Source organism: Ceratotherium simum, chromosome 7 (genome assembly GCF_057802395.1).
Source record: "Ceratotherium simum simum isolate JZ-2026a chromosome 7, ASM5780239v1, whole genome shotgun sequence".
Classification (NCBI taxonomy): domain Eukaryota; kingdom Metazoa; phylum Chordata; class Mammalia; order Perissodactyla; family Rhinocerotidae; genus Ceratotherium; species Ceratotherium simum.
The window spans coordinates 69,569,463-69,596,354 of record NC_141906.1 but is presented as its reverse complement, the minus strand read 5'-3'; the positions used below and the strand labels follow the sequence as shown (position 1 = coordinate 69,596,354).

The following is a 26,892-nucleotide window of genomic DNA, read 5'->3' as shown; positions in this document are numbered from 1 at the left end:
ACCATTTTTACTTAAAAGAACGACAAACAGAAAAAGTATGGTTACTCAGACTTAGGTATTTGGCAGACGGTTTCTCTAAAATGAACGAAGTAACCCATCACTTCAAGGAAAACAACCAATAGTTTTTGTTGCAAATGATAAAACTTAAGCTTTTAAGCAAAAATTAAATCTACATAACCCAGTGAACCAATATTATAAGTAGTGAACACTAATTATAAGTAGATTTACCATTTTTTGCCAATTTTGCAGGCTAAAATAAAATTATTTTATGACTAACAAATTGGATTGTTCTTTTAATATTCATATTTGGCCTTTCATATTTCTTCTTTTGTGGGTTATTCATTTCCTTTGCCGATTTTCTATTTAGAGAGTTTTTTAATTTCTGTTTTTTTGAATTTTCTTTCTTTTTTTTTTTTTTGTGAGGAAGATCAACCCTGAGCTAACATCCATGCCAATCCTCCTCTTTTTGCTGAGGAAGACTGGCCCTGAGCTAACATCCGTGCCCATCTTCCTCCACTTTATGTGGGACGCCACCACAGCATGGCCTAACAAGCAGTGTGTCAGTGCGCGCCCGGGATCCGAGCCCGGGCCGCCAGCAGCAGAGCACGTGCACTTAACCTTTACGCCACGGGGCCAGCCCCTGAATTTTCTTTGTTGGCTATTGCAATCTAGTCTCTCCTTTCTTTTTTTCTCCCTCAGCAGTGCCTCCTTTTGAATCTCCATTGCTGACTCCTCTCCCCCTAGATGATCTGCCCACTCTCACAGCTTTAAATACTATTTTGAATACCACCAAATTTCCGTCTCTATTCCAGACCTTTCCCTCTGAACTCCAAACTCCAATACAGCCAATTATCTGCTTGACATATCACCTTAGAAGACTCATAAAAATATTTCAAACTTAAACATGTCCAAAATGGAACTTTTGATTCCCCTCTCTCTCAATTAGTTCTCCCCACATCTATCCTCTGAATTCCCCCTTTTAGTAAATGCTGCCATCACTGGCAGAGTTAATGACCAGAAATCTACAGGTCATCCTTGATTCTTCCCTGTCATCTTTTCTCACCCTCCTCTTGTCCAATTCAACAGCAATTCTTATTGATTCCAGCTCCAGTCTATCTCCTATTTTTCCATTTTTCTTCCTTTCAATTTTCTCTTCCCTCGTCTAAGCCATCTCATCTCTTATCTGGCCTACAGCAATAACCTTGTAACCTATTCCTCTACTTTCATCATTGCTATCACCACAAGCCTAACCCATTTCCCACACAGCAGCCAATACTATCATTGTAAAATAAAAATCAGATCATGTCCTTCCCCTGTTTAACACCTTGCTGTGGCTTCCCAATGCACCATCTATCTAGTTGCTCAAACCAGAAACCTATCCAATCCATTAGCAAGTCATGTTACACTAGCTTTAAAATACATCAAGTACCATCCACTTCTCTCCATCTCTACTACCATCACTTTGATTCAAACCATCATCATTTCTCCCGCGGACTGAAAACACACAGAAGCATGGTGCTGCCCTTGTCCCAATCATAAGAAAGGCATTCCTAATCTAAGTGGGAATCTTTTCTCACCAAGCCCAACCTCCTCAACATAAAGATCTAAGCCGCCATTATCTTCCAATAGGATCGGGCACTTATTGAAACCTATTTTACAGGTACTAGGGAAAGACTACAGCAGCACAAACACTTCTGTCTAGTTTGTGAAACACTACTGTTTCACTGGAAGATAATTTGAAAACCAACAGAATACTGGTTTAGAGGTTATGTTTTTTTTTGTTTTTTTTTAAACGGTATACACCGTGAGCAAAGATCAACTTTATTTATCTTTTCCCCCCCAAAGCCCCAGTAGATAGTTGTATGTCATAGCTGCACATCCTTCTAGTTGCTGTATGTGGGACGCGGCCTCAGCGTGACCAGAGAAGTGGTGCGTCGGTGCACGCCCGGGATCTGAACCCAGGCCGCCAGCAGTGGAGGGCGCGCACTTAACCGCTAAGCCAGGGGCCGGCCCTAGAGGTTATGTTTTGGAAACTAATAGAAAAAGAGAGACTATAAGGTTATAAGCTTCATAAGAGGAGGGACTATGTTTGTCCCATTCACGGTTTTATCACTGCTCCTAGAGCAGTGCCCAGCACAGAGAAAGTACTCTATACTAATTTTTTCTTTAATGAATGGTTAGCACATGAGCTTTTAATTATTTCTGAATTATTCCTAGCTGAATACATCACCAAATCTTGATCATTTCAGTTTATAACTACCTCTAAAAAGTCAATATAGTTACAATAGAAAAGTTTAATCTTACTTCCAAAATGGATGCAGTAAGACAGTGATGTTTTAAAATTAACTGCACTGTAGAATCCTATTCAGCTTCTACTGTAACATCCTGTGCACAAAGGAAAACAGGTGCAAAAACCAGAGTTAAAGTTCAAAGGCATGAAAGCAGCATATGGTTTTTGCTCGATTCATTTTTTATAAAGTCTAAGAAAAATGAGGGCAAATTTTTCTTTAGATAAGTTAATTCATCTAATATCCTCTCTAAAATAACGATAGGAAGCAACTATATTATATGCTGATAGATACACTCTTCTAGAGAATATTTACGGGATTACCTCCTCAACATCCAGTCTGGGAACAAATTCCCTCATGCACATGGCTTTGGGGGAACAAATATGTTCCCCAAGCCACAGCAGGTTCATCTAGAGCTGACACCTGGTCCATGCTGGACTAATCACAGCACTTAGCTTTTCTTTCCAGAGTTGACTGGTTCAGAGATAATCAACTGATCTATACCAAGCCAAAGTCAAAACTGAAACTAAGAGTCACACGTTCTGCTATAGTGGAAACCCATAACAAGTAAATCTGGGTGTAGCAGAGGCCAGATTTTCCTGCAATTCAGACATTAATCTGCATTGAGAGAATGCAGATAGAGTCCTGGTAGCATTTTCAACCCTGGTTTCAATTATTCCTGAGGCTTACCTGCATTCTTGCCCTTAGTGCAACTTAAGATACTCACTTTTTCTAGAATTTTATGAGTGCACAAATTTCTCTCTCCAAAGAAGAAAAACCAGGAACAATGCATAAAAGACCTATAATAGCCTTTCACGCAAAAAACATTAAACCAACAAGAAACAGAAGGAAACTTTCTCAACCTGATAAAGGGCATCTATGAAAATCCCACAGCTAACATTGTACTCAATGGATGAAAGATTGAAAACTTTTCTCCTAATATCAGAAACAAGACAAGGATTTCTGCCCTTACCACTTCTATTCAACATAGGTTCTATTCAACATATGAGGTTCTAGCCAGAGCACTTAGGCAAGAAGAAGAAATAAAAGGCATCCACAAAGGAAAGAAAGAAGTGAAACTCTCTCTTTGCACATGATATATCTTGTTCACAAAAAATCATAAGGAATCCACTAAAAAACTACTAGAACCAATAAATGAGTTCTGCAAAGCTGCAGGATACAAGATCAATATACAAAAATAAATTGTATTCTATACACCAGCAACAAATCATCCAAAAATGAAATTAATAAAACAATTCCATTTATAATAGCATCGGAAAGAATGAAATACTTAGGAATAAATTTAACCAAGGAGGCGAAAGACTCGTACACTGAAAACTACAAAACGTTGCTGAAAGAAGACCTGAATAAATGGAAAGACATCCCATGCTCATAGACTGGACAACTTAGTGTTGTTAAGATGGCAGTACTCTCCAAACTGATCTACTGGTCCAATACAATTCCTATTAAAATTCCAGCTGCCCTTTTTGCAGAAATTGGCAAGCTGATCTGAAAACTCATAAAGAACGTCAAGGGACCTCGAATAGCCAAAACAATCTTGAAAAAGAAGAACAAAGTTGGAGGGCTCACACTTCCTGATTTCAAAGCTTTACCACAAAGCTACAGTAATCAAGATGGTGTGGTACTGGCATAAGGATAGACATAGAGACCAATGGAACGGAATAGAAAGCCCAGAAATAATCCTTCACACGTATGGTCAATCGACTTTTGACAAGGGCAGCAAGAAAATTCGATGGCGAAAGAATGGTGTTTTCAACAAACAGTGCTGGCACGAAAGGATATCCACATGCAAAAGAACGAAGCTGGACCCTTATCTTATATCACATACAAAAATTAACTCAAAATGATCATAGGTGTAATCTTCAAGACCTTGGATTAGGCAGTGATTTCTCAGCTATGACATCAAAAGCACAAATAATCAGAAAACAAAAATATTGGACTTCATCAAAGTTAAAAACTTCTGTACTTCAAATGACACTATCAAGAAAGTGAAAAGACAACCCACAGAATGGGAGTAAAGTTTTATAAATCATATATCTGATAACAGTCTAGCATCCAAAATATGTAAAGAACTCTTACAACTCAACAATAAAAAGACAATGCAATTCAAAAATAGGCAAAGCATTTGAATAGATATTTCTCCAAAGAAGATATACAAATAGCCAATAAACACATGAAAAGATGCTCACATTATTACTCATTAGGCAAATGAAAATCAAAACCACCCTGAGATATCCACTTCATACCCAGTAGGATGGCTATAATCAAACAAACAATAACAAGTGCTGGTGAGAAACTGGAACTGTCATACATTGCTGGGGGAATGTAAAATGGTGCAATTGCTGTGAAAAACAGTTTGGTAGTTCCTTAAAAAGTTAAACATAGAATTACCACATGACTCAGCAATTCTACTCCTAGGTATATACCCAACAGAACTGAAAACAAACAGCCACACAAAAACTTGTACACAAATGTTCATAGCAGCATTATTCATAATAATCAAAAGTGAAAACAACCCAAATGTCCATAGTCACAATGTGGTATATCCATACAATGAAATATTATTTAGCCATAAAAAAGAATGAAGTACTGATCCACACTGTAACAGATCAATTGTGAAAATACGCTAAGGGAAAGAAGCCAGACAAAAAAGGCCACATGTTATAGGATTCCACTTATATGAAATGTCAAAAACAGGCAAATCCACAGAGACAGAAAATAAATACAAGTGATTGCCAAGGGCTGCGGGGACACAGGACAAGACAATGGGGAGTGAGCGCTAATGAGTATGAGGTTTCTTTCCCCAGCGATGGAAACGTCCTGAAATTAGACAGTGGTGATGGTGGCAGGACTTTGTGAACACACTAAAAACCACTGAATTATATACTTTAAAAGGATGAAATTTATGTTATGTGAATTGTATCTCAATTTTAAAAACTGAATAGGAAAAAAAGTCTCTAAGCAACCAAAATACAGATCATATAGTAAAGCCATATATTTTCCTTCAAACACAAAAAACTGATTCTTGGGGTTGGCCCGGTGGCATAGTGGTTAAGTTCACACGTTCCACTTCAGTTGCCCAGGGCTTGCAGGTTCAGATCCTGGGCGCGGACCTACGCACCGCTCATCAAGCCATGCTGTGGCGGCACCCCAAGTACAAAAAATGGAGGAAAACTGGTACAGATGTTAGCTCTGGGACAATCTTCCTCAGCAAAAAAAAAAACAACAACAAACTGATTCTCACCTGAAATTTATTTATTCTTACTTCACATATTATTTGTAGAAACCTGGTTGTATGGATTCAAAGCCCATAATGGATTAAAAGCTTCATATTAGGGGGAATAAAACTGATACAGACAGGCATACTGACAGTAAGTAAAAAAAGGCAAAAATAAAAAAAGGCAAAAGAACTTGCACGCATAGTAAGAAGCCATTTACTAAGGGCAGATTGGTCTATTTACTTCATTAGATCCTGGCAGTATTACTGATACACAACCTGAAACAATACTCTATGTTTATAGTAATGAAAATAATGATGATGATTAAGATAATAAGAGCTAACTCATTTATCACTGTTGATGCACCAATCACTGTTCTAAGTACTCAACATTCGGTGACTCATTTAGTAACTCCCAACAAACCTACAAGGAAAGTACTACTGTTATTTCATTTTAGAGGAGGAAACTGAGGGATCATATAGCTAAGTAAATGGAAAAGTTAAAATTCAAACTCAGGCAGGTGGCTTCAGAGTCCACCCTCTTAACCAGTACACATACTGTCTCTTAGTGATGAAGTATCAGTCATAAAAAAAATGTTACACAATGTTCAGCATGCTCTAAGAAGACAAGAAAACTTACAATTTTTATTTCACTAAAAAATGTTTAAGGAAAAGAAACTGTTCTATGGCAGCCTGTTATCTATAGGAGACAGTCTAGAGGTCAAAGAACAACTCTTTACATTCTGACTCCGACCTGTATTTCCAGCTTATCTATCTCTCCCAATTCTAGCCAAACCAGACTGCTCATGTTCCTTAAACATACAGAGCCTGCCACCGTGTTAAACGCCTTTTCTTCACTTCTCTGCCTAGAAAATTCCTACCTACCCTTCAAAATCTAGCTCCCAATAACACTCCCTCTGTGCCACCCTCCCTGATGCTACTAGGCAAAACAGTGTTCATACAGCATTTCATATATATCTCTATTAAAGCATTTATCACATTACATCATAATCAAATGCTTAACTCTCCTTTTCACTTCCTAGAATTAGACAGAACTTAGTTTATTGTAGATGGTGAATAAATTTTTAAAGCTTTAGTACCTAACAAAGTAGAATTATTTTTAAAAACTCAGGAATACAAAATGACTAGTTAGCTAAGGTCCACATAGTCAAGGTTTTATTTTAACAAAAGTCATGAAATTTAAATATTTAAAAGGAATAAAGTTCATTTTCATATAAACTAGAAGTTACAAAGGTTCCTACAGATTGAATTCAGTCACCAGAAATCTTTTTTAAGAAGAACAGACTGATACTCTGGACCAAACCTGAGTAATGTGTCATAGTAAAGGTAATATGAATAATGATGTGGGTAAAATTTTAAGTTAGAGATGAGGGTTCCCAGAATTTAAGGCAACAAAGTCAAAGCAGGGTAGGGTACAACGATACCATTTATTAAGTTACTGCCTGAATCATGCACGCTAACTTAATGCCTGCAGAAATTACGGTCAAGTCACTCCTCAAGAGTAATTTACTCCCTAAAAAGTTCTAGTGGAATTTACATTTTATTACTTGTTCCAGATGAGTTAATATTTATTTCCAATTGGATAAAACCAAACACAATTATACCCGTAAATACAATCAACCTATTTCTCTCCCAGCATGTAATTTACAGCATCCAAGCTAATAACATATAGGACAGCCAACACAGTTTTTAGTATTTAATAAGTACAAAAGAATACAGTGGTCCATCAAATATTAATTGAATTAACTGCATTTGCCAATATCTACTCTAGTTAAAAAGTCACTCACCTATAAAGAAAACGTCATTTCACTTTGCTTTATTAAGAAAAAGTTATCAAAACTATTGGCTTAATTTTTTCCCTATTATCCGACTTATAACTTACCTAATATGCTAAGCTCTGCCAAGTTCTGATCTCTTATTATTTACTGCCAACCTCAGCTTAACTCCAACCTTGTTTCTTTGAAACTCTCACTTATCCACAAACTTTCATGATCTTCAGGGTCTCTATAGGATGCATTGACTCCAATTCATCTTCATGACTGTAAGTCCCTGACTTTTCAGAGGTAAACAAATCTATTAAAGCTAGGAATGCTTCAATATCCTCCAAGACAATCTTTTATATAAAACACACCTTTAAATCAAACGTCAACTTTGCATTCTTATTGACATAAAATTAAAACCAACTCAACTACTTCTATGTGTTACCCATTCGGGCAGTCACAGACCTGAGTAAATATTTGTGTAGTATTCTCCATTACCTAGGCTGAGAATTCTCCTCATACATTCTTTCTTTCCCTTCCTTGAAGAGGCTTATGGTCTGCTTAGTTTTCTTCATCAAATTCTCCATGAACACCCTAAAATACTCATTTTCTCCAAGTGTCTCCATCTTCCCCTCATATCTTGACAAGATAGTGCGGAGATGCTGGTACGTATCTGGCAGCAGGTCTAAGATATAAGGTGGGCTATTCTTTAGCGCCAGCTTTGGGTTCTGACACAACCGCACCACCTGCAACAAAGGGAAAAGAAGGGCTATTACTTGGAGGATCTTAAGGACAATTTCCTTTTTTAAGTTTAAAAAAAGTTATAAAATATTATGCACTTCTGCAGAAATATGAAAAATGTATAAGAAAATAAGAAATGATCCATAACCCCCCCTGCCCACAAGCAATCATTTTTAGTGGTTCCCTTAGAAGGGTGGGTTCTTAAAACCATGTGGGAGACTAATGGTTCAGACAACACGTAGTAAACTAAACGATTGGGAGGGAGGGGGGGTAAGTAGAGACATCCACACAAATGCCTAAAAAACGCCAGATGAAATACGGTAAATTCCTTTTAAATGCATGGTTCACCTCCCAATACAATAAAGAAGATTCCCAGGGGCAGAAATAAAGGACATGGCTGCCTTGGGAGGTACATCTCAGTAATGTAGGGTCTAGAGTTTTAACGACCACTAGGGGACGGGAGCTGAGAGGCCTTGGACCCAGCAAAGCATGGAGTTAAACAGAGACACCATTCTTTCCCATATAAATGCAGAACTCTCAGAATGTGCCTGATAATTCTTTTTCCCATCTTTTACTTTCAACTTTTCTGAAAGTATTTTAAGTGGGCCTCTTTTAAAAAACATATAGCTAGATTTTTAAAATCCAATGTAACAATCTTTGTTTTTTAATTGGTGATTTCAGCCCATTTTATGTTTGTTATAATGACTGATAATTTGTATTTATTCCTACCATCTTATTTTGTACTTTCCATTTACATGAATTTTTCTGTGTCTGGGAAAGACGAATAAATTAGTGAAACAGAAAAGTCTAGAAATGGACCATAACCTATATAGACTCTTGACTTATCACAAAGGAGCAGTCTTTTCCAAAAATAGTAGTGGAAGAATTAGGTATCCATATAGGGAAAACCCTCACCCTACACTATACCAAAAATAAAATAAAATCTAGGTGGTTTATAGACCTAAATGTGAAAGGCAAATCTATAAAGTGTTATAAGATAATATAAGAAAATTATCTTCATGACTTCATGATTGAGAAAAACTTCTTAAACAGGACCATAAAAAGCATGGAACCACAAAAGACTCTGCATAGCCAAAGCAATCTTGAGAAAGAAGAATAAAGCTGGAGGCATCATGCTCCCTGATTTCAAACTATTTAACAAAGCTATAGTAATCAAATCAATACAGTATGGTATTGGCGTAAAAACAGACACATGTATCAATGGAATAGAATAGAGAGCCCAGAAATAAACCCACACGTATATGGTCAATTAATTTACAACAAAGGAGCCAAGAATATACAATGGGGAAAGGACAGTCTCTTCAAGAAACGGTGTTGGGAAAACTGGACAGCCACAAGCAAAAGAATGAAACTCGACCACTATCTTACACCATACACAAAAACTAACTCAAAATGGATTAAAGACTTGGAACACAAAACTCCTAGAAGAAAACATAGGCAGTAAGCCCTTTGACATGGATCTTGGCTATGATTTTTTTAATCTGACACCAAAAGCAAAAGCAACAAAAGCAAAAATAAACAAGTGGGACTACATCAAACTAAAAAGCTTCTGCAAAGCAAAGGAAATCATCAACAAAATGAAAAGGCAACCTAGTGAATGAGAAAAAATATTTGCAAATCATATATCTGATAAGGGGCTAATATCCAAAATACATAAAGAACTCATACAACTCAATAGCAAAACACCAAACAATCCAATTAAAAAATGGGCAGAAGATCTAGATAGACATTTTCCCAAAGACATACAGATGGCCAACAGGTACATGAAAAGATGCTCAACATCATTAATCTTCATGGAAATGCAAATCAAAACCACAATGAGATCATCACCTCACACCTGTTAGAATGGCTATTATCGAAAATACAAGAAATAAGTGTTGGCAAGGATGTGGAAAAAAGGGAATCCTTATGCACTGTTTGTGGGAATGTAAATTGGTGCAGCCAGTATGGAATATAGTAGGGAGGTTCCTCAAAAAATTAAAAATAGAACTACCAAATGATTCAGCAATTCTACTTCTGGATATTTACCCAAAGAAAATGAAAACACCAACTCAAAAAGATACATGCAGCCTCATGTTCTTTGCAGCATTATTTACAATAGCCCAAGATATGGAAACAACTTGAGTGTCCATCAATGGATGAATGGATAAAGAAATTGTGACACACACACACAATGGAATATTATTCAGCCATGAAAGAAATCTTGCCATTTGCAACAACATGGATGGACCTCGAGGGCATTATGCAAATGAAATAAGCTAGAGAGAGAAAGACAAATACTGTATGATCTCACTTATATGTGGAATCTAAAAAAAAAAACTAAGCTCATAGATACAAAGAACAGATTGGTGGTTTCCAGTGGTGGGGGAGAAATGGGTGAAGGGGGTCAAAATGTAAAAAAAAAAAAAAAAAAAAAAGCATTAACCATAAAGGAAAATATTAATTAAATTCTACTACTTTAAAAGTAAGAACTTCTGGGGCCGGCCCCGTGGCTTAGCGGTTAAGTGCCCGCGCTCCGCTACTGGCGGCCCAGGGTTCGGATCCCGGGCGCGCACCGACACACTGCTTCTCCGGCTATGCTGAGGCCGCGTCCCACATACAGCAACTAGAATGATGTGCAACTATGACATGCAACTATCTACTGGGGCTTTGGGGAAAAAAAAAGGAGGAGGATTGGCAACAGATGTTAGCTCAGAGCTGGTCTTCCTCAGCAAAAAAGAGGAGGATTAGCACGGATGTTAGCTCAGGGCTGATCTTCCTCACCAAAAAAAAAAAGTAAGAACTTCTGTTTATCAAGACACTACAAAAAGAGTAAAAACACATGTAAAGAATCAAAGGAGATATTTGCAGTACATATATATGCTGATGTATATATCCAGAACATATTAAAAAAAGTCTACAAATCAATAAGATAAAAACAATCTAATATAAAAATAGACAAAAGACTTAAACAGGAACATCACAAAAGAAGATTTCCAAATAACCAATAAACATATGAAAAGGTACTCAATCTCATTAATCATTCAGGAAAATGAAAATAATAGATCACAATTAGACATTACTACTACTACACACACACCAAAATGGCAATGCTAACCACTGACAAAGAGCAAGAAAAGACCCTCAAATATTGCTGGTGGGAATCTACCTGGATTCCTGGAAACAGTTCAGCACTATACAGACAGGTTAAAGATTTGTATACTCTGTGAACCTGCAGATCCACACCTTGAATGGTATACTAGGATACACATACAAAAATGTGTAATAACAAAAAACTGCAAACAACCCAGATGTCCATCAATAGTAGAGGGGATAAACTGTGGTATATTTATTAGCAACAAAAATACACTACACAGACTCACTACCACATGCATGCTCCTCTCAAAGTTGATCTAAAGAAACCAGAAACAAAATATATACAATATGATTATATGTATATGACTACATTACTGTTCAAAAGATAGCCCTCTAAACTATACTGTTTAGGTATGCACACAAAGATGGTAAAAGTATAAGTAATAGAAAGAAAAAGAATTTTATTGGTAGATGATATAACTGTCCATGAAGAAAATCAAAGACAATTGAGAAAGCATTAGAAACAATAAAACAGTCTAACAGGTTGCTGGATTGAAGATCAATACACCAAAACAAACAGCATTCTTAAATATTTTATAAATAATTTTAAGTATAATTTTAATTGTTGCCATTTAAAATGGCAGAAAAACATTTAAGGTTCCTAGGAATACATCTAACAAAAGATGTGCAAGACTTTTATGAAGAAGATCATAAAACTTTACCAAAGAACATAATCAACAGAGAACTCTACCATGTTTAAGAACAGAAAGGTTCAATGTAAAAATGTCCGATTTCCCAAAATTAGCATATAAATTCAATGCAATTTCTATCAAAATTCCAACAAGCTTTTTCATGGAACTTAACAAGCTGATCCTAAAACCCACATGGAAGCAAAAGAGACCAAAAACAGCCAAAACTATTTTGAAAAATCACAGGGTAGGTAGTATTTAACCAATGAGCTATCAAGACTTATTTTATCTTATAATTTAAAAAGCGTGATGTTGACCAAAGACAGATAAATGGCCAAAGGGAACAGAAAAAAGCCCAAACACAGACTCTCACATGTATGGAAATTCAGTATCAGAGTCGCATTACAAATCAGACTTCAAGAGAAAAACTAATGGAAAATTGGTTATTCATATGGAAAAAAAATAAAATTAGGTCCCTCATACATTATATGAAAATAAATTTCAGATGAATTAAAGATCTCACTGCCAGGAGAAAAAATTTTAAACCTTTTAGAAAAAAATAAAATATTTGTTGAACTTGATTATCTCAGAAAGGAAGGATTTCCTAAGACACAAAAAGCACAAATCATAAATGCAAAGACTGATTAGTTCGACAACACTAATATATTAGTTATGATAACCCATAAGGACTATTGAACTACTTTTTATTCTTTTTATTCCATTCATTAAAAAAAAAACCAATGCAATTATAATACTGTATATTCTTGAACTTAAAAGTCCACTTTATCTTATACAGCTAAACTAACTTTCTTGGGTTGATGTTTGCATGGTATATCTTTTTCCATTCTTCTACTTTCAAACTTTCTGTATTCGTACATTTAATGTGTGACTCTCTGTATGCAGAATATAGTTGGTTTCCTTTTAACCCATTCTGACAATTTTTTATTTTAACCAATTTGATCTGTTTACACTTGATGAATTATGAAACTGCTATTATTGTAGGTCAAATATTGTCACTTTCATGTGTTCACCCAATAAGTACTGATCCTATAATAATAATTTACTATTTGTCTTTTATGTGTCTCACCTGTTTCATATTCCTTTGTCTCCCCTTTCTTGCCCTCTTTTGGTTTAAGCATTTTTTAGTTTCCCAATTTCTCCCCCATTAGCTTGTCAATTACCTTAGTGATTATAACATGCATCTCCGACTTATGAAATCTTATACAAACGAGTACTTTACCACTTCCCAGACAAGGCAAGGAACTTGGAACATGAACTCCATTTTCTTTCTTTTCAAGTTGTGTGCTGTTACTACTACACTTTAATTCTATATCTCTTATAAAGTCCACAGATCACTATTATTACTATTACTATTGTTATTACTTAATACAGCCAATATTCACCCATATTTACCCACAGAACTGCCCTTTCCAACGCACTTCACCACATCCAAAATCATTTTCCTTCAGCCTAAAGAACATCCTTTAGGATAGGTCTGCTGGCTACAAATTCTTTCAGTTTTTGTTTGCCTGAAAGCATCTTTATTGTGCACCCACTTTTAAAGGCTATTTTCACTGGATAAAGACTGGCAGTTATTTTCTGTTACCACTTTATAGCTATTATTTCATGTCTTCTGGATGTCACTGTTACTGTTGAAAAGTCAGGCTGTCAGTCTCATTGTTGCTCTTTTGAAAATAAAATGTCTTTTATTCTCTGGCTGCTTTTAAGATTTCTCTTTGCCTCAGGTTTTCAGCAGTTTAGTATGATGTGCTTAGGGGTAGTGTACTTTGTATTTTTCCTGGTACTCAGAAAGCTACTTTAACTTGCAACTTGATGATTTCCATCAGTTTTGGAAAATTCTCAGCCAATTTCTCATCAAATATTGATTCTGCCTCATTCTCTTTTTCCTCTCCTTCCAGAAGTTCAATCACTTATACATAAGACCTTTTTACCACATTCCATATGTCTCTTACACGCTTTTCCGCATTCTCCATCCTTCTGTCTCTCAGTGCTTCAGTCTGGATTGTTTTTCTGACTTCCACTTCACTAATTCTTTCTTCAGCTGTATCTAGGCTGTTAAACCCATCCACTGAATTCTTAATAATTAGTTCTTGTATTTTTCAGTTTTAGAATTCTTATTTCATTTTTTATCATTTCAAGTCTGTGAAAATTATCAATTTTGTCTTTAATTCTTCTAACACTTTAATGACAGATATATATACATATATATATATGTATATATATGTTTTTTGGTGACGAAGATTGGCCCTGAGCTAACATCTGTTGCCCATCGTCCTCTTTTTGCTTGAGGAAGATTGTCCTTGAGCTAACATCTGTGCCAATCTTCTTCTATTTTTTATGTGGGATGCCACCACAGCATGGCTTGATGAGCAATGTGTAGGTCCACGCCCAGGATCCAAACCCATGAACCCCAGGCTGCTGAAGTGGAGCGCATGAACTTAAGCACTACACCACCAGGCCAGAACCAATCATAGATATATTTTAAGTCCTTGAGTGATACCTTAAATATCTGTATCTCCTGTGGGTATGTTTCTACTATCAATTTTTCCTCTTGGTATTCAGTTGTATTTTGTCTTTTCATATGCCTAGTTATTTTTTATTGAATGATGAATATTGTATATAAGAAATCATAGAGACAATCTGAGGTTATGGATGATGTTATTCAGAAAGGATTTACTTTTGCATCTGGCAGGCAGATAGGCTAGGAACAGCAGGAATCCCAGATCATCTTAATCTAATCCAGAATTGAGAAGATTAAAAAACTGGGCCTCAGTCCCTGTACTTCTGTTTCACTCTTACTACTATAATTTAGGCCCTCAGAGACCCAACCCAAAACCTAGTGTTTTCCAGGGCCCTCCATCTTGGCAGGGCCTAATTCCGATTTTTTGTCCTCCTTGACCTGAGTATTCTGAAAACTCTATTCAGCATCTGAGCTGTCACTTCCAGAATCAGCAATGACCTCATGGGAAAGGGAGTCTCAAACATCAGGCTCACCTCTCAGAGCTTTCCTCATCTTCCAGAATTTGGCCTCCTAATTCCTCCTACCTTTATAGCTCTTCAATGTCTTCTAGCTTTTCTAATTGTCAGCAGTATATTTGGTTCAAAACAACCTAGTCTGACAATGGTAGAAGCAAAAGTCTGGCACTTTACTTTTTCACATTTTAAAACACCTATTTTCTTGTCACCAAAACTCATTATAAACGTTTTTGAGATGTCTAAATGATTCCATTCCATGAATACCATAATATATCCTAATCATCCCCCAACTTTATTTTAACACTGATGTTGTTTTTAAGTCTTTACTATTGCAACCATCACTGTGATAAACATCTTTGGACATTTTATTCTTCTATACATCAGATTATTTCCTTAAGATAGATCTCTCAGAAATGAAATCATTAGGTTCACCTAGAGCAACTGCAAAATTCCCATTTAATGACTAATCATCAATGACTCTTCAAATGATGTAAGACAGTATTAAATTTTTAAAACTAGGTATTTTATTCTCTGTATACCATTTCCTCAACTCTTGAAAAACAGCTTTATATAAACCTAGCAAATAAAGACAAGCTGAATCAACAAAAATATTTGATGTACGAATATTTTAACAGTGTTTTAGGAAGCTACTCATTCTATCAAGGGTTTCAAGCCAAAAGGGAATAACATAGCCAAGAAAAAAAGACTCTACCTCAGAAGACAACTATGTTCTAAGTGCAACAGAGTTAAGAACTCATATTAATAAAACAAATACTGACAGTCCCCAATTTATAAGCGTTATATTCCAACACCTCATTTGTAAGTCAGTTGCTTATAATTCAGAATATATTTTTATCATAAAAAATATTAAAATGGTAGGTTCCCAGGTTAGTCCACGGAGAAGACTGACATTGAGACTAAGAAATCAACATCCAGCAAAAACTATAAGAGGTGTGTGACTGAAGGTTTTTATTTTCAGAGAAATTTGAAGATGTTTTATATGGAGAAAGAAACAGAAGAGAAAAAGAAATGAAAAGCTGAGGTTTCCGGCAAGACAATGGGATCTACAACACAGCTAGGAACACTAAACACCACTAAAAGAAGGGACACCTCCTTCCTCTACAACAGGAAGAAAGGGAGTGAGGACAGGTTCAGAAAGAGAAAAATTCAGAAATATGGAGGCAGTAAGTTAAAGAAGGATGTACCTGATGGTTTTAATTTTTCTCAACGTATCTATTCAACAAATATATGTCAGGCACTCGGACACAGAACTGAAAAAAGAATATCCCTGAATCTGAGAGGAATCAGGCAATAAACAGTAAAAAGGAAATCAACAAGAAAAATATCAGCCTTATGCAAAGGATTAAAATAGAGTAATATAATAAGAAAATGCTGGATGACTACTTTAGAATACTGAATAGGGAAAGCTTCTCTGAGGTGAATTTAGGCTAAGAGTTGAAATTACAGGAAGGAGCCAGCCACACAGAATCAGAAGAGTAGCCCAAACAGGGAACAACTAATCCTACATCCCTAAAGTGGGGACAGGTTTGGATTTGTTTGAGGAAGAGAAAGGTCAGTGAGACTAAAGTGTAGAGAGCAAGGTGGAGAGGGTGATTAGGAGGAGATGTGGAGCAGGCAGGGAATTCCCAAGGAGACATTACGATGAAGCCTAAAACATAAGCTTTTAAGTGTTCAATTAAAATTAAAAAGGACCAAATGTTTTAATATCTTGACAAGATTGCATCAAACAGCCAAATCAAAATGTCCTGTTTCAGTCATTTACCTTCAGTAAATTCTTAACCTCTGAGCCTCAGTTCTTTCATCTGTTAAAAACAGAGATAATACTACCTCCTAACAAAATGTTTATGGACTGCCTACTTTCCAATAAAGTAGGCATTCACTGAGTGTTAGTTCCCCTCCCCATTTCCATACAACCAGACCAGGCTTATCTGCAGAGTAACCAGGAATTACCTATTGAAGACAGAATAGGAGACCTCACACCACCCTTTGATCACTCCCAGAAATTGATACCATTATTCCTACCATCCTGGCTATGCCACAGCTTCCTTCCCAAACCTGCATGGTCTCTGACTAGCTGGTAACCAAGGAATAGAGAAAAGGCAACAGGCCACCCAAGAATAGGATGACCAACAATCTGCAAAAGCTATAGTATCCATCCCTTCAAAGGTCCAAACCAAGCAGAGCTCCCAATGAAAGTATCCATATATATATCCAAGGCTACACACACCAACCCATATATTCTCCTTATTTAAAGGTAAATGCATTAACATCACAGAATTCAGGTTAAAATGCATTATTTGCCTAATACCTCTGGAAAAATGATATAGTACTTCCTTTCAACAACAACAATAACAAAAATAAACTAAAATTGCTCTAGTCTTACATACAATACCCAACTTATAACATGCAATCCATAAATGTTGTTAATGACAATAAACTGAAAAAATACATTACTCCTCATAATATACCAGATTTAAAATGAGTTTAAAAATGTCTCCAAAACACTTGATTAGTTCTCATTTTCAGATTATTACCATGTACCTTCCACAAATGTTATCTGTCTCCTCCTTAGACCGTGACCTTGTAAAGATCATTTGTAGATTAAATGTCTGCTTTTCTCAAGATCTTTTTGAGATGAATTATTGCACGACCAGGGAAATCAGCACTCCACAAACAACTCTGAGTCTTTCAACACTAACACAGACTACAAACAAAGTATATGGGTAGACCAACTCTTTTGATACTAAAATAGTCTGGAAAGAAAAAAACATGCCCTAAATATTTATAGCCTCTAGCAAAAAAGTTCCAAAAAGGCACTGTGGGGCCGGCCCCATGACTTAGCGGTTAAGTGCACACGCTCCGCTACTGGCGGCCCGGGTTCGGATCTCGGGTGTGCACCTATGCACCCCTTCTCCGGCCATGCTGAGGCCAAGTCCCACAATACAGCAACTAGAAGGATGTGCAGCTATGACATACAACTATCTACTGGGGCTTTGGGGAAAAAAAGAGGAGGATTGGCAATAGATGTTAGCTCAGAGGCGGTCTTCCTCAGCAAAAAGAGGAGGATTAGCACGGATGTTAGCTCAGGGCTGATCTCCCTCACACACAAAAAAAAAAAGCTTAAAAAAAGGCACTGTGAATAATTCAACTCAATAATTAACAAACATCAAAAGCCAAAACAACCTGCCTTTATTACTCAGTGAACATTAAATCGGCAGTCCTAGTCAACCTCTAAAGCACAAATGTGCAATCTGAGCTTAAAAAATAGTCACCAAAAAATTTCTGAAAGATAAAATATTTTCCTGCTTAGTCCATCCTCCATTTCGCCAACTTTATTTCGCTTCCCAAGTCTTGCAATAGCAAAAATGGGTTCCTTTTGTTTACTTCTGCCTGTACATCTACAGCATTATCTAGAACAACGTTAACAAGAAACGTGCTTAGCTCTGGGAAACTAACAGTATCCTTGTACAGCTGCCACATAATCCATTCATAATAGCTTTCTCTCTGGCCCAGCTCCTCTCTTTGCTCCTGCCAAGCCTCAACAGTCAACAGAAAAAAATCAGACAGTGCTATGATCACAATAAAGAGGAATAATATTATGCTTGGAAATTACTAAATTTTTAAAAAGAGAAAAGAAGCTACAGAGAACAGTGCCTAAGTCTAACTCTATTCTGAACAAAGAATTTTTTCTAACACTAAAGAATGTGCATTTCTATTTAGGCAGAAAACTATAAGCGTATAGGACTAAGAATGACTTATTCTTAGTATTCTTATCTCTGTAGACCTCAACTCATCCACGGAAGCATTTTTCATTGCAAACTTTTTAATATGTTAAAACATAATTAAAATAACCACTATGCTTCAAAAACGAGTACTGGGTATGTTGAGCTATACATAAAACATGTCAAATTTGACTACAGTTTTAAAAGAATCAATATTGCTCAAGAGAACAGGAGGTATAGTGAAAAGGACGCCAGAGTAGGGTCCTGAGACCTGGGTTCTAGTCTGGTGACTGAAAGTAAATGGCTATGTGACCTTGGGCAAGTTACTTATCTCTCTGGGTGTCAATTTCTGCCTCTATAAATGAAAAAGATCAATTAATTTCTAAAGCTTTAAGTTTTAGAAACTCATCAACTCAGAAACTTGAAGAGGTTTAACAGTTTTACAAGTGTAAATATATAGTGAAGCTTTTTTTTTTTTTTTTTTTTTTTAAAGATTTTATTTATTTTTATTTTTTCCCCCCAAAGCCCCAGTAGATAGTTGTATGTCATAGCTCCACATCCTTCTAGTTGCTGTATGTGGGACTCGGCCTCAGGATGGATGGAGAAGTGGTGCCTCGATGCGCACCCAGGATCCGAACCCGGGCCACCAGCATTGCAGCGCACGCACTTAACCACCAAGCCACAGGGCCGGCCCTAGTGAAGCTTTTAAATGAAGACAACTCAGGGTTGTTTTTCAAAGAAAAATCAGAAACCTATACTCTTTTTTTTTTTTTTTTTTTTTTGAGGAAGATCAGCCCTGAGCTAACATCCGTGCTAATCCTCCTCATTTTGCTGAGGAAGACTGGCTCTGAGCTAACATCTATTGCCAATCCTCCTCCTTTTCTTTTCCCCAAAGCCCCAGTAGATAGTTGTATGTCACAGTTGCACATCCTTCTAGTTGCTGTATGTGGGACGCGGCCTCAGCACGGCCGGAGAAGCGGTGCATCAGTGCCTGCCCGGGATCCGAACCCAGGTCGCCAGTAGTGGAGCAAGCGCACTTAACCGCTAAGCCACTGGGCTGGCCCCTATACTCTTTTTTAAAGGAATATATCTTCACTAGACAACAACCCCAAGAAAAAAGTCTTTTACTTCTAATTACTATTCTCCATTATTGATTTATCAAAACTCCACTCAGGGACGTGAACTGTAATTACTACCTAACACTTCTCAAATACCACCGAACAGTATTTATTAAAGACACCAGGCCACTTATAGCTCATTACCAATCTCATTACTTTCATTTGTCCTATTAACTGCAGAAAAAAATTACTTCTAATACAATGTATGAAATTAAATAACCAACATGTGCTGACAGTTTAACCATGCAATTTTTATACATGGATTCTATTTTTTCTTTTTTTTGAGGAAAATTAGCCCTGAGCTAACATCTGTTGCCAATCCTCCTCTTTTCTGCTGAGGAAGACTGGCCCTGGGCTAACATCCATGCCCATCCTCCTCTACTTTATATGGGACACCGCCACAGCATGGCTTGATAAGTGGTGCATATGTCCACGCCTGGGATCCGAACCTGCAAGACCCGGCCCACCAAAGCGGAGGGCGCAAACTTAAACGCTACGGCCACCGGACCGGCCCCACATGGATTCTATTTTTAAAAGGAAAAAGTAATTCTCTAACCAGACTTGTCAGTGCAACTTCAAACCGAATGCTTAGCATGAACCAGAGTTTAAATGATTTTAGCATCACTTCTGGGGGCCAGACCCTAATTAAGTTCACAACTGTGGATTAGGATATTGCAGAGGCACTGCTTGGTCTAAAGTCCCTCCCCAGTCCCAACTCCCTTTCTTGTCTCCGCCTGTCTTGTCAGGGACTAAGTAATGGTTTGCCTAATGATTCCCACAGAGGGTTCCCAGAGCCCTCTGTATACCTTCCATTACCAGATTACAAGTGTGAGCGCTGGGTCATCTTGAACTCCCCAGCATCTGGCATATACAGTTGGCCCTCTGGTCCCCGTACCCACTGGTTCCACCTGCATGGATTCAACCAACCTCAGACTGAAAGGCATATGATGGTTGGGTCTGTACTGAATACCTACAGATTTTTTTTCCTGGTCATTATTCCCTAAACAATACAGTATAACAACTATTTACATAACATTTACACTGTATTAGGTATTATAAACAATCTAGAGATGATTTAAAATATACAGAAGGATGTGGGTAGGTTATATGCAAATACTGTGCCATTTTATATAAGAGATCTGAGCATCCATGGATTTTGGTATCCACAGGCTCAGGGGTCCTGGAACCAATTCCCCATGGATCCCGAGGGAGGACTGTAGTTTGTGTTCAATAAAAGTGTGATTGTGGAAAGGTGCCGACATAATATTCACCTAAGGTAACTAGGAACCAGCTACCACGTTTAAATCAACAAATCAGACAAGGATTGTGGGTGGAAGTAGATTTTTAGAGGACAATGTGCCCGTATATATTTTTTAAAACTTTAATGTATGGGGGCGCAAGCAGTTCAGTGCACGGGCTCCACTGCAGCAGCCCGGGGTTCGCAGGTTCGGATCCCGGGCACGCACCAACGCACCGTTTGTCAAGCCATGCTGTGGCAGCGTCCCATATGAAGTAGAGGAAGATGGGCATGGATGTTAGCCCAGGGCCAGTCTTCCTCAGCAAAAAGAGGAGGATTGGCAGATGTTAGCTCAGGGCCGATCTTCCTCACACACAAAAAAAAACTTTAATGTATGATTCCCTTGACTTAGCATATTTCATTTGTAGGAAGTTTATTCCAAAGAAACATTTAGAAACTGCATAATGGAGAGTCACTACAGCATTGTTTCTAATATTAAAAATCAGAAATAACCTAGAAAATTATCAGTATAAATTTATTAAATAAACATATATATCCATATTATAAAATCTTATACAGTCCTTTAAAAAAAGAATTCAGGAAGACCTATATGTAGTATTAACATGGATAATCTCCATAATGTAGCAAATTTTAAAAAAGAAAAAATTCTAGAAGCATTTTTGTTTAAAAATCCCACTTTTGCTTAAAAATGTATAATTTTATGAGTATTACTTTCAAAATTTAAGAACACAATAATTAAAATCTTAAACATAAATAAGACACTCCACTGCCATTTCTTAAAAAAAACCTGTCAGGCTTACCTAAAATAAAGCCACTGCGGTATAGAGCCTTGCTACTTCAAGTGTGGTCCCTGGGCCAGCTGCACTGACATCACCTGGGAGCTGGTCAGGAACGCAACCAGATCTACTCAGACTCTCGTTTTAACGATGATCTGATGATCTGATGATCTGAGCTCATGTTAAAGTCTGAGAGGCAGTGGTTTATAAGAAATCACTTAGAGTCTGAATACCAGTTCAAGATCCACATAAAAAACAAAAGTATTAGCTGGGTGACTTAGACAAGTTGCTTAATCTCTCTGAACCTGTTTCATTCTCATAAGACACGTTACTTTGAAACTTCTGATGTTATCAGCAGATGTGAAATTGTAAACTGCTCTACAATATAAGGAATTATTAGAATTCAGTTATCAGTCTTAGTGAGTAAATGCTAAAAAGTCAACAACTTGCTCAAATCGATAAATCCTTCAAGGGTAACGCTGTCCATCCAACTTTCTCAGAGCCGCTTCAGAAAAGGGACTGGAGGGATGGACTCCAAACTAGACAGTGGTTATCTCTGAGAGGGTAGTCATTTGGGAGTATGAGAGTTAAAGGGGACTTTTACATTTTGTTCTGTATATTTTATGATTCATAAATTGTTTTTCACAAAAAGCACTACACCTATGTACTGCTATTCAAAGTAGGTCTAAGAAAGGAGGAGGCAGGAATTAGGATCCCATCCCACTCGCTGAAGCACCAATGAGTTGGCCTCATTTTAAGACTTCCTCACGGCTGATCCCAGAGCCAGAGGGAAGGCAGCAGTCACTGGTGGTTGTGAGAAGGTGCCCAGGCAGCAGAGTCTGCTAAGCAAGACTCACCATTCATCCCAAAAGCTGCAGAGAGGAGACCCCAAGTCATTGCTGACTTCTTCTAAGGGAACCACGAGAGCTTGTATGGTAGTGGCATTCCATCTCCCCAGGGCCTGAAGCCCCAGCAGCACCAATGCCATCATTAGCACCCCTTTCCCCGTCTCCTTTTAGAAGCTGCTGCAGAAAGGAACGCTATGGGGACAGAGCTGAGGCTGGCTTCCAGTGCTCCTGGTTGACTACTCCCACCTATTTCCTTCCAGCACAAAATGTGCTAATCATGAAAACATTTCACAATGACTTGCTTGTTATAATCCCCCTCTCCTAACAAACCTAATGTAGATCAGAATTAACAACTTCATTGGAAAATGTGATTGAAATTTAGGCTCAGTTATCAAACTAACAGTCCACTTTTCTTTTAATGTTCTAGGTTAGTCATTAGGGGAATGATTTTTCATAGTATAAACATTATTGTATGTTTGAATACAACATGAACTCTGCTGGAAGTGAAGAGTCAGAGATCAATCCGCCCATGATTTATCAGGTTCATTACATGTATACTGTTGACTAACAACACACTAAAACAGGTTTTACTATTGCCAAGCATCACCAAAAACTTCAACCAAAGTCACAAAATGAACAGAGCAGAGTATCTTCTTCCCTGGCCTAACCCTACTTTTATTCTCTATACCTTTCAAAATTTCTATCATGAATTACATGAAATGCTCAGCTGAGCTCATGTTTCACAAGGAATTATGAAGAATTTTATATACTTTGGGGAAGTTCTTAATAGGCATGAAAACAACACAATCATGTTTTACAATGACTATATATAATATATTTATAACCAAAAAAGGTAAAACTACTTTTAGTAAATGTTACTTTAATTCAGCACTCGGGGGGAAAAAAAAGATTCTCTACATGATCCCCCTAACTAATCACGGAGAAAATGAGGGACTAAGTTTTTTACTTTATTAAACGTTTGCATTTCGTTCAGCAAGTACTATGTATTAGGCACAGGAGCTGAAGTTAAGACAAAGCCTTGATCCTGAAGAGCTCTAGTGGGGGGAGAAACAGATGAAATAAAAAGTGGTAAATCCTCCCACAGATAACATAAATTAAGTATAATGGGAAAATAATGTATACAAGCCTCTATGATAACCACGCAAAGTAACCAGTACACATAATTTGAAGAGACACAAACCCTCAATTTAAGAGTAGATAACAGATATTTCATTGAATGGTACTAGTTAAATACTATTTTAATACCATTCAAGAGAACGTCTTTGCTTGAATGTGTGAATGCAGGGGGCAGGGGGACGCCTGTATGAGGACTGCTGTTGCGTACCTGCATAGGTCACTTTCTGAATAAATGGCTTTTGTTATTGAGACTTTGTTGTATAGCTGAGAAGGATACTGTATGGAGGAAATAACTAAGCCTTAAGAGGTGGGTAATCCTGGATTCCAAGTCAGGACTATTAATTAAATTACATAACCTCTCTGAGCCTAAGAGTCTTCATTCATAAAAGAGGGATGATACCGCCAAAGGGCAACTGCAAGAAATAAATAAGTTTAATGTAATTAAAATTAAAAACCTTTTCCTTTCAGTTTTTCCTTTGGATCACACAAACCAATTTAATTTAACAAATATTTACAAAGCACTTACTATTGTGTGGGGTCTCATGACTGGACCCTGCAGGAGACAGGCAGTTTATAGTTGCTGTCCTCATGGAGTTTACAATCTTGAGAGGTTAAGATAAATACATGAGAAACAGGTACATGATGTTTAAACTTAAGAGATCCTGGGTTACTTTGTACATACTTATGTAGTCACTTATCATTATAATGTAATCTCCTGGAGTGTAGTAGTTTACACCTAGCACTATACTTGGGACTTAGTGAGCAGGCAAACATAGAAAGGATGAAAGGTAAGAAGAGAGGGAGGAAGCAGCCCAATGAAATATACTGACTCATAAATTCTATTAAGTGCATCTTACTTCCAAAATATAGAAACTTCCAAAATATAGAAAGTTACTCAAGGTGCTTTTTTGGGGTGGGGGTGGCGGTCGGGCAAGCAGGAGAAGGTAGGTGGCAGAAGGAAGAAGCATCACCTTTTGAAAATACATTTTTAAACTTATGCTTTAAAGGGAAGCATTTTTCCAATAAATTACATCCCATTAAATAAATCAACACCTTAATCTTTTTAATAATGTAAGCTAATTTAAAACAAAAACATAGTATGGACCTAAAATACTGCCACCATGATGCTCTACTTCAGAGGTGGGCAAACTACAGCCTACAGCCTTTTTTGTACACCTGCAAGCTAAGAATGGCTTTCACATTTTTAAAGAGTTGTAAAAACAACAAAGAATATGGAACGGAGTACGTGGCCAGCAAAGCCTAAAATATTTGCTAACTGTCCCGACAGAAAAAGTATCCAACTCCTGCTTTACTTCATAATGGAACTTTGAGTCTCTCACTAAATTAAATACCTTGACACTTCTAAATTTAGATTTAAGGCAATTTATAAGATTTCTCTCTCCACTCCCCAGCCCAGTTGTCTCTACTTACTAGCCACTTTCTTCACATGTAAGTCTTTACACGAATATTCATTACAATATGCTAGGGTGGAAAACAAAACTAGAGGGAGACCATGCCTTTTGTTTAATAACAAGCATTCTAGCACAAGCATTTTTCCAACAATGAGTTTAAATTCCACAATGGATTAGTAAATTGGGTCTATGTTGACCAGAACCCATGACTTATGCCAACTTCTCCATCTGCATACATTCAATATTGGGGGAGAGGAGGAGACTAACAGTTCCCAGTGCTAAATCAATAAACCAATTAATAATAGGCTGAAATAACATCCATCTAGCTTCAACTACAAGTATAAAACAGGTAAGAGACAGTGACTTAGAACTAAATTCAATAAACGTGTGGGACATTTGTAGATTTGACAGTTAAGTTCTTCACTTATACCACATGAAGGTTTCGTGACACATTTAAGACTTGCAACAATAAAAATGAAGTGAAAAAAGAGAACATCTACGCTCAAAACATCAAGAGTAAAAGTGATGGTGCAATTAACACCACCACAGAAGTATTCAGAAAATCTGGAAAGTAGTATGAGCCTATGGGACTAATACATCAGAAAGAAGAACTGAAGTTTTCATTTCCGCACAACTAGTAACCTGTGATACAGAGCACAGAAAAATCATCTTCCAAGACAAGCAACACAAGAATAAAACATCCCTCTTCCTAAACTAGAATGGAAAAGCTGAAAGTCTACTTTCCTTGAAACTATCAAAACCTGAAAAGCATTCTGACTCAAAACTCTGAGTCCTCCTTATTCTTCCCAAATAATTAAACGGTCTGCACAAAAAAATCAAAATTCAATACACATACTTTAAAGAGATGAAGGAGTAAGACTTAAGGTGGGATCTTATTTGGATTACCTTACAGAGACTAAAAGTTTGATAAAAACTTTATTTTTTAAGGAGAGGTCTCTAATCAATACAATTTTGATAAGACTGCATACACGTCTTATATGAGAAACTAATAAGAAATGCAAGTATTTTTCTATTCCAGGAGAACCTTTTTAGTCCACCACTGTAAATCCCTAAAATGCAAACCTACAAACTTCAGATTTTGAATACATCCAATATATTTTTTAAAAGATGTCAATTCATTTAAAGTTTCCTTTACATGCCTAAATTTCTGTAACGGTTTTATTACAATTTCTAATAATGAAATAGCACTACAATACCAACATAATCAACATACAAATATTTGTATCATTACTTACAACACCGATTATTTACCATGAGAAAAACCAGCCCTGAAAAAGTGGCTCAGAAAGCACTGGTACACACTACAGGAGTGCTAATTCACACACAGGACTTATTAAGCATTTAAACAGCATATTTACACTTGCCAAGTGCTTCATAATAATTTTTATTAGCTGTTTCTAACCCAAAACAATCCATGAAAAATTTTACAGACGAGGAACCTAGACCCAGAGAAAACCAATTTTACTCTGGAGGAAAAAACACCATTCTCTTACAATATGCCAGACCCTTCTAATCACTTTTCAGCCGCAGTATGAATTTTGCAAAAATAAGTTATTAATTAACGTAAAAAATATCAAGGAAATATTGAATTCTCTGGGACAAATCATTAGACTGCTTAAACACTTTTAAGTACTTGGGACTAACTACTATATTTCATCATATAGACACAACTATAACGCAGTAAACTTCTCCCAAATGTCAAACTTAAAGTGGCTAAATACAAAGGCCTTATTTTTTCACACTTGCTTA

General features: G+C 36.9%; 1 protein-coding gene across 3 annotated transcripts in view; it reads right to left on the bottom strand.

Annotated features, from left to right (window-relative positions):
- Window positions 1-26,892, bottom strand: part of CBL (Cbl proto-oncogene) — a 91,991-nt gene that overhangs the window by 63,046 nt on the left and 2,053 nt on the right. For 2 of the 3 annotated variants that reach the window (XM_087433813.1, XM_087433812.1), the window contains exon 2: window positions 7,806-8,053. The exons of the other annotated variant lie outside the window; for it this stretch is intronic. In XM_087433813.1, coding sequence (XP_087289939.1) covers window positions 7,806-7,933 — 128 coding nt within the window. In that variant the 5' untranslated portion in view covers window positions 7,934-8,053. The remainder of the gene's footprint in view (window positions 1-7,805; window positions 8,054-26,892) is intronic. 3 annotated transcript variants of the gene reach the window in all.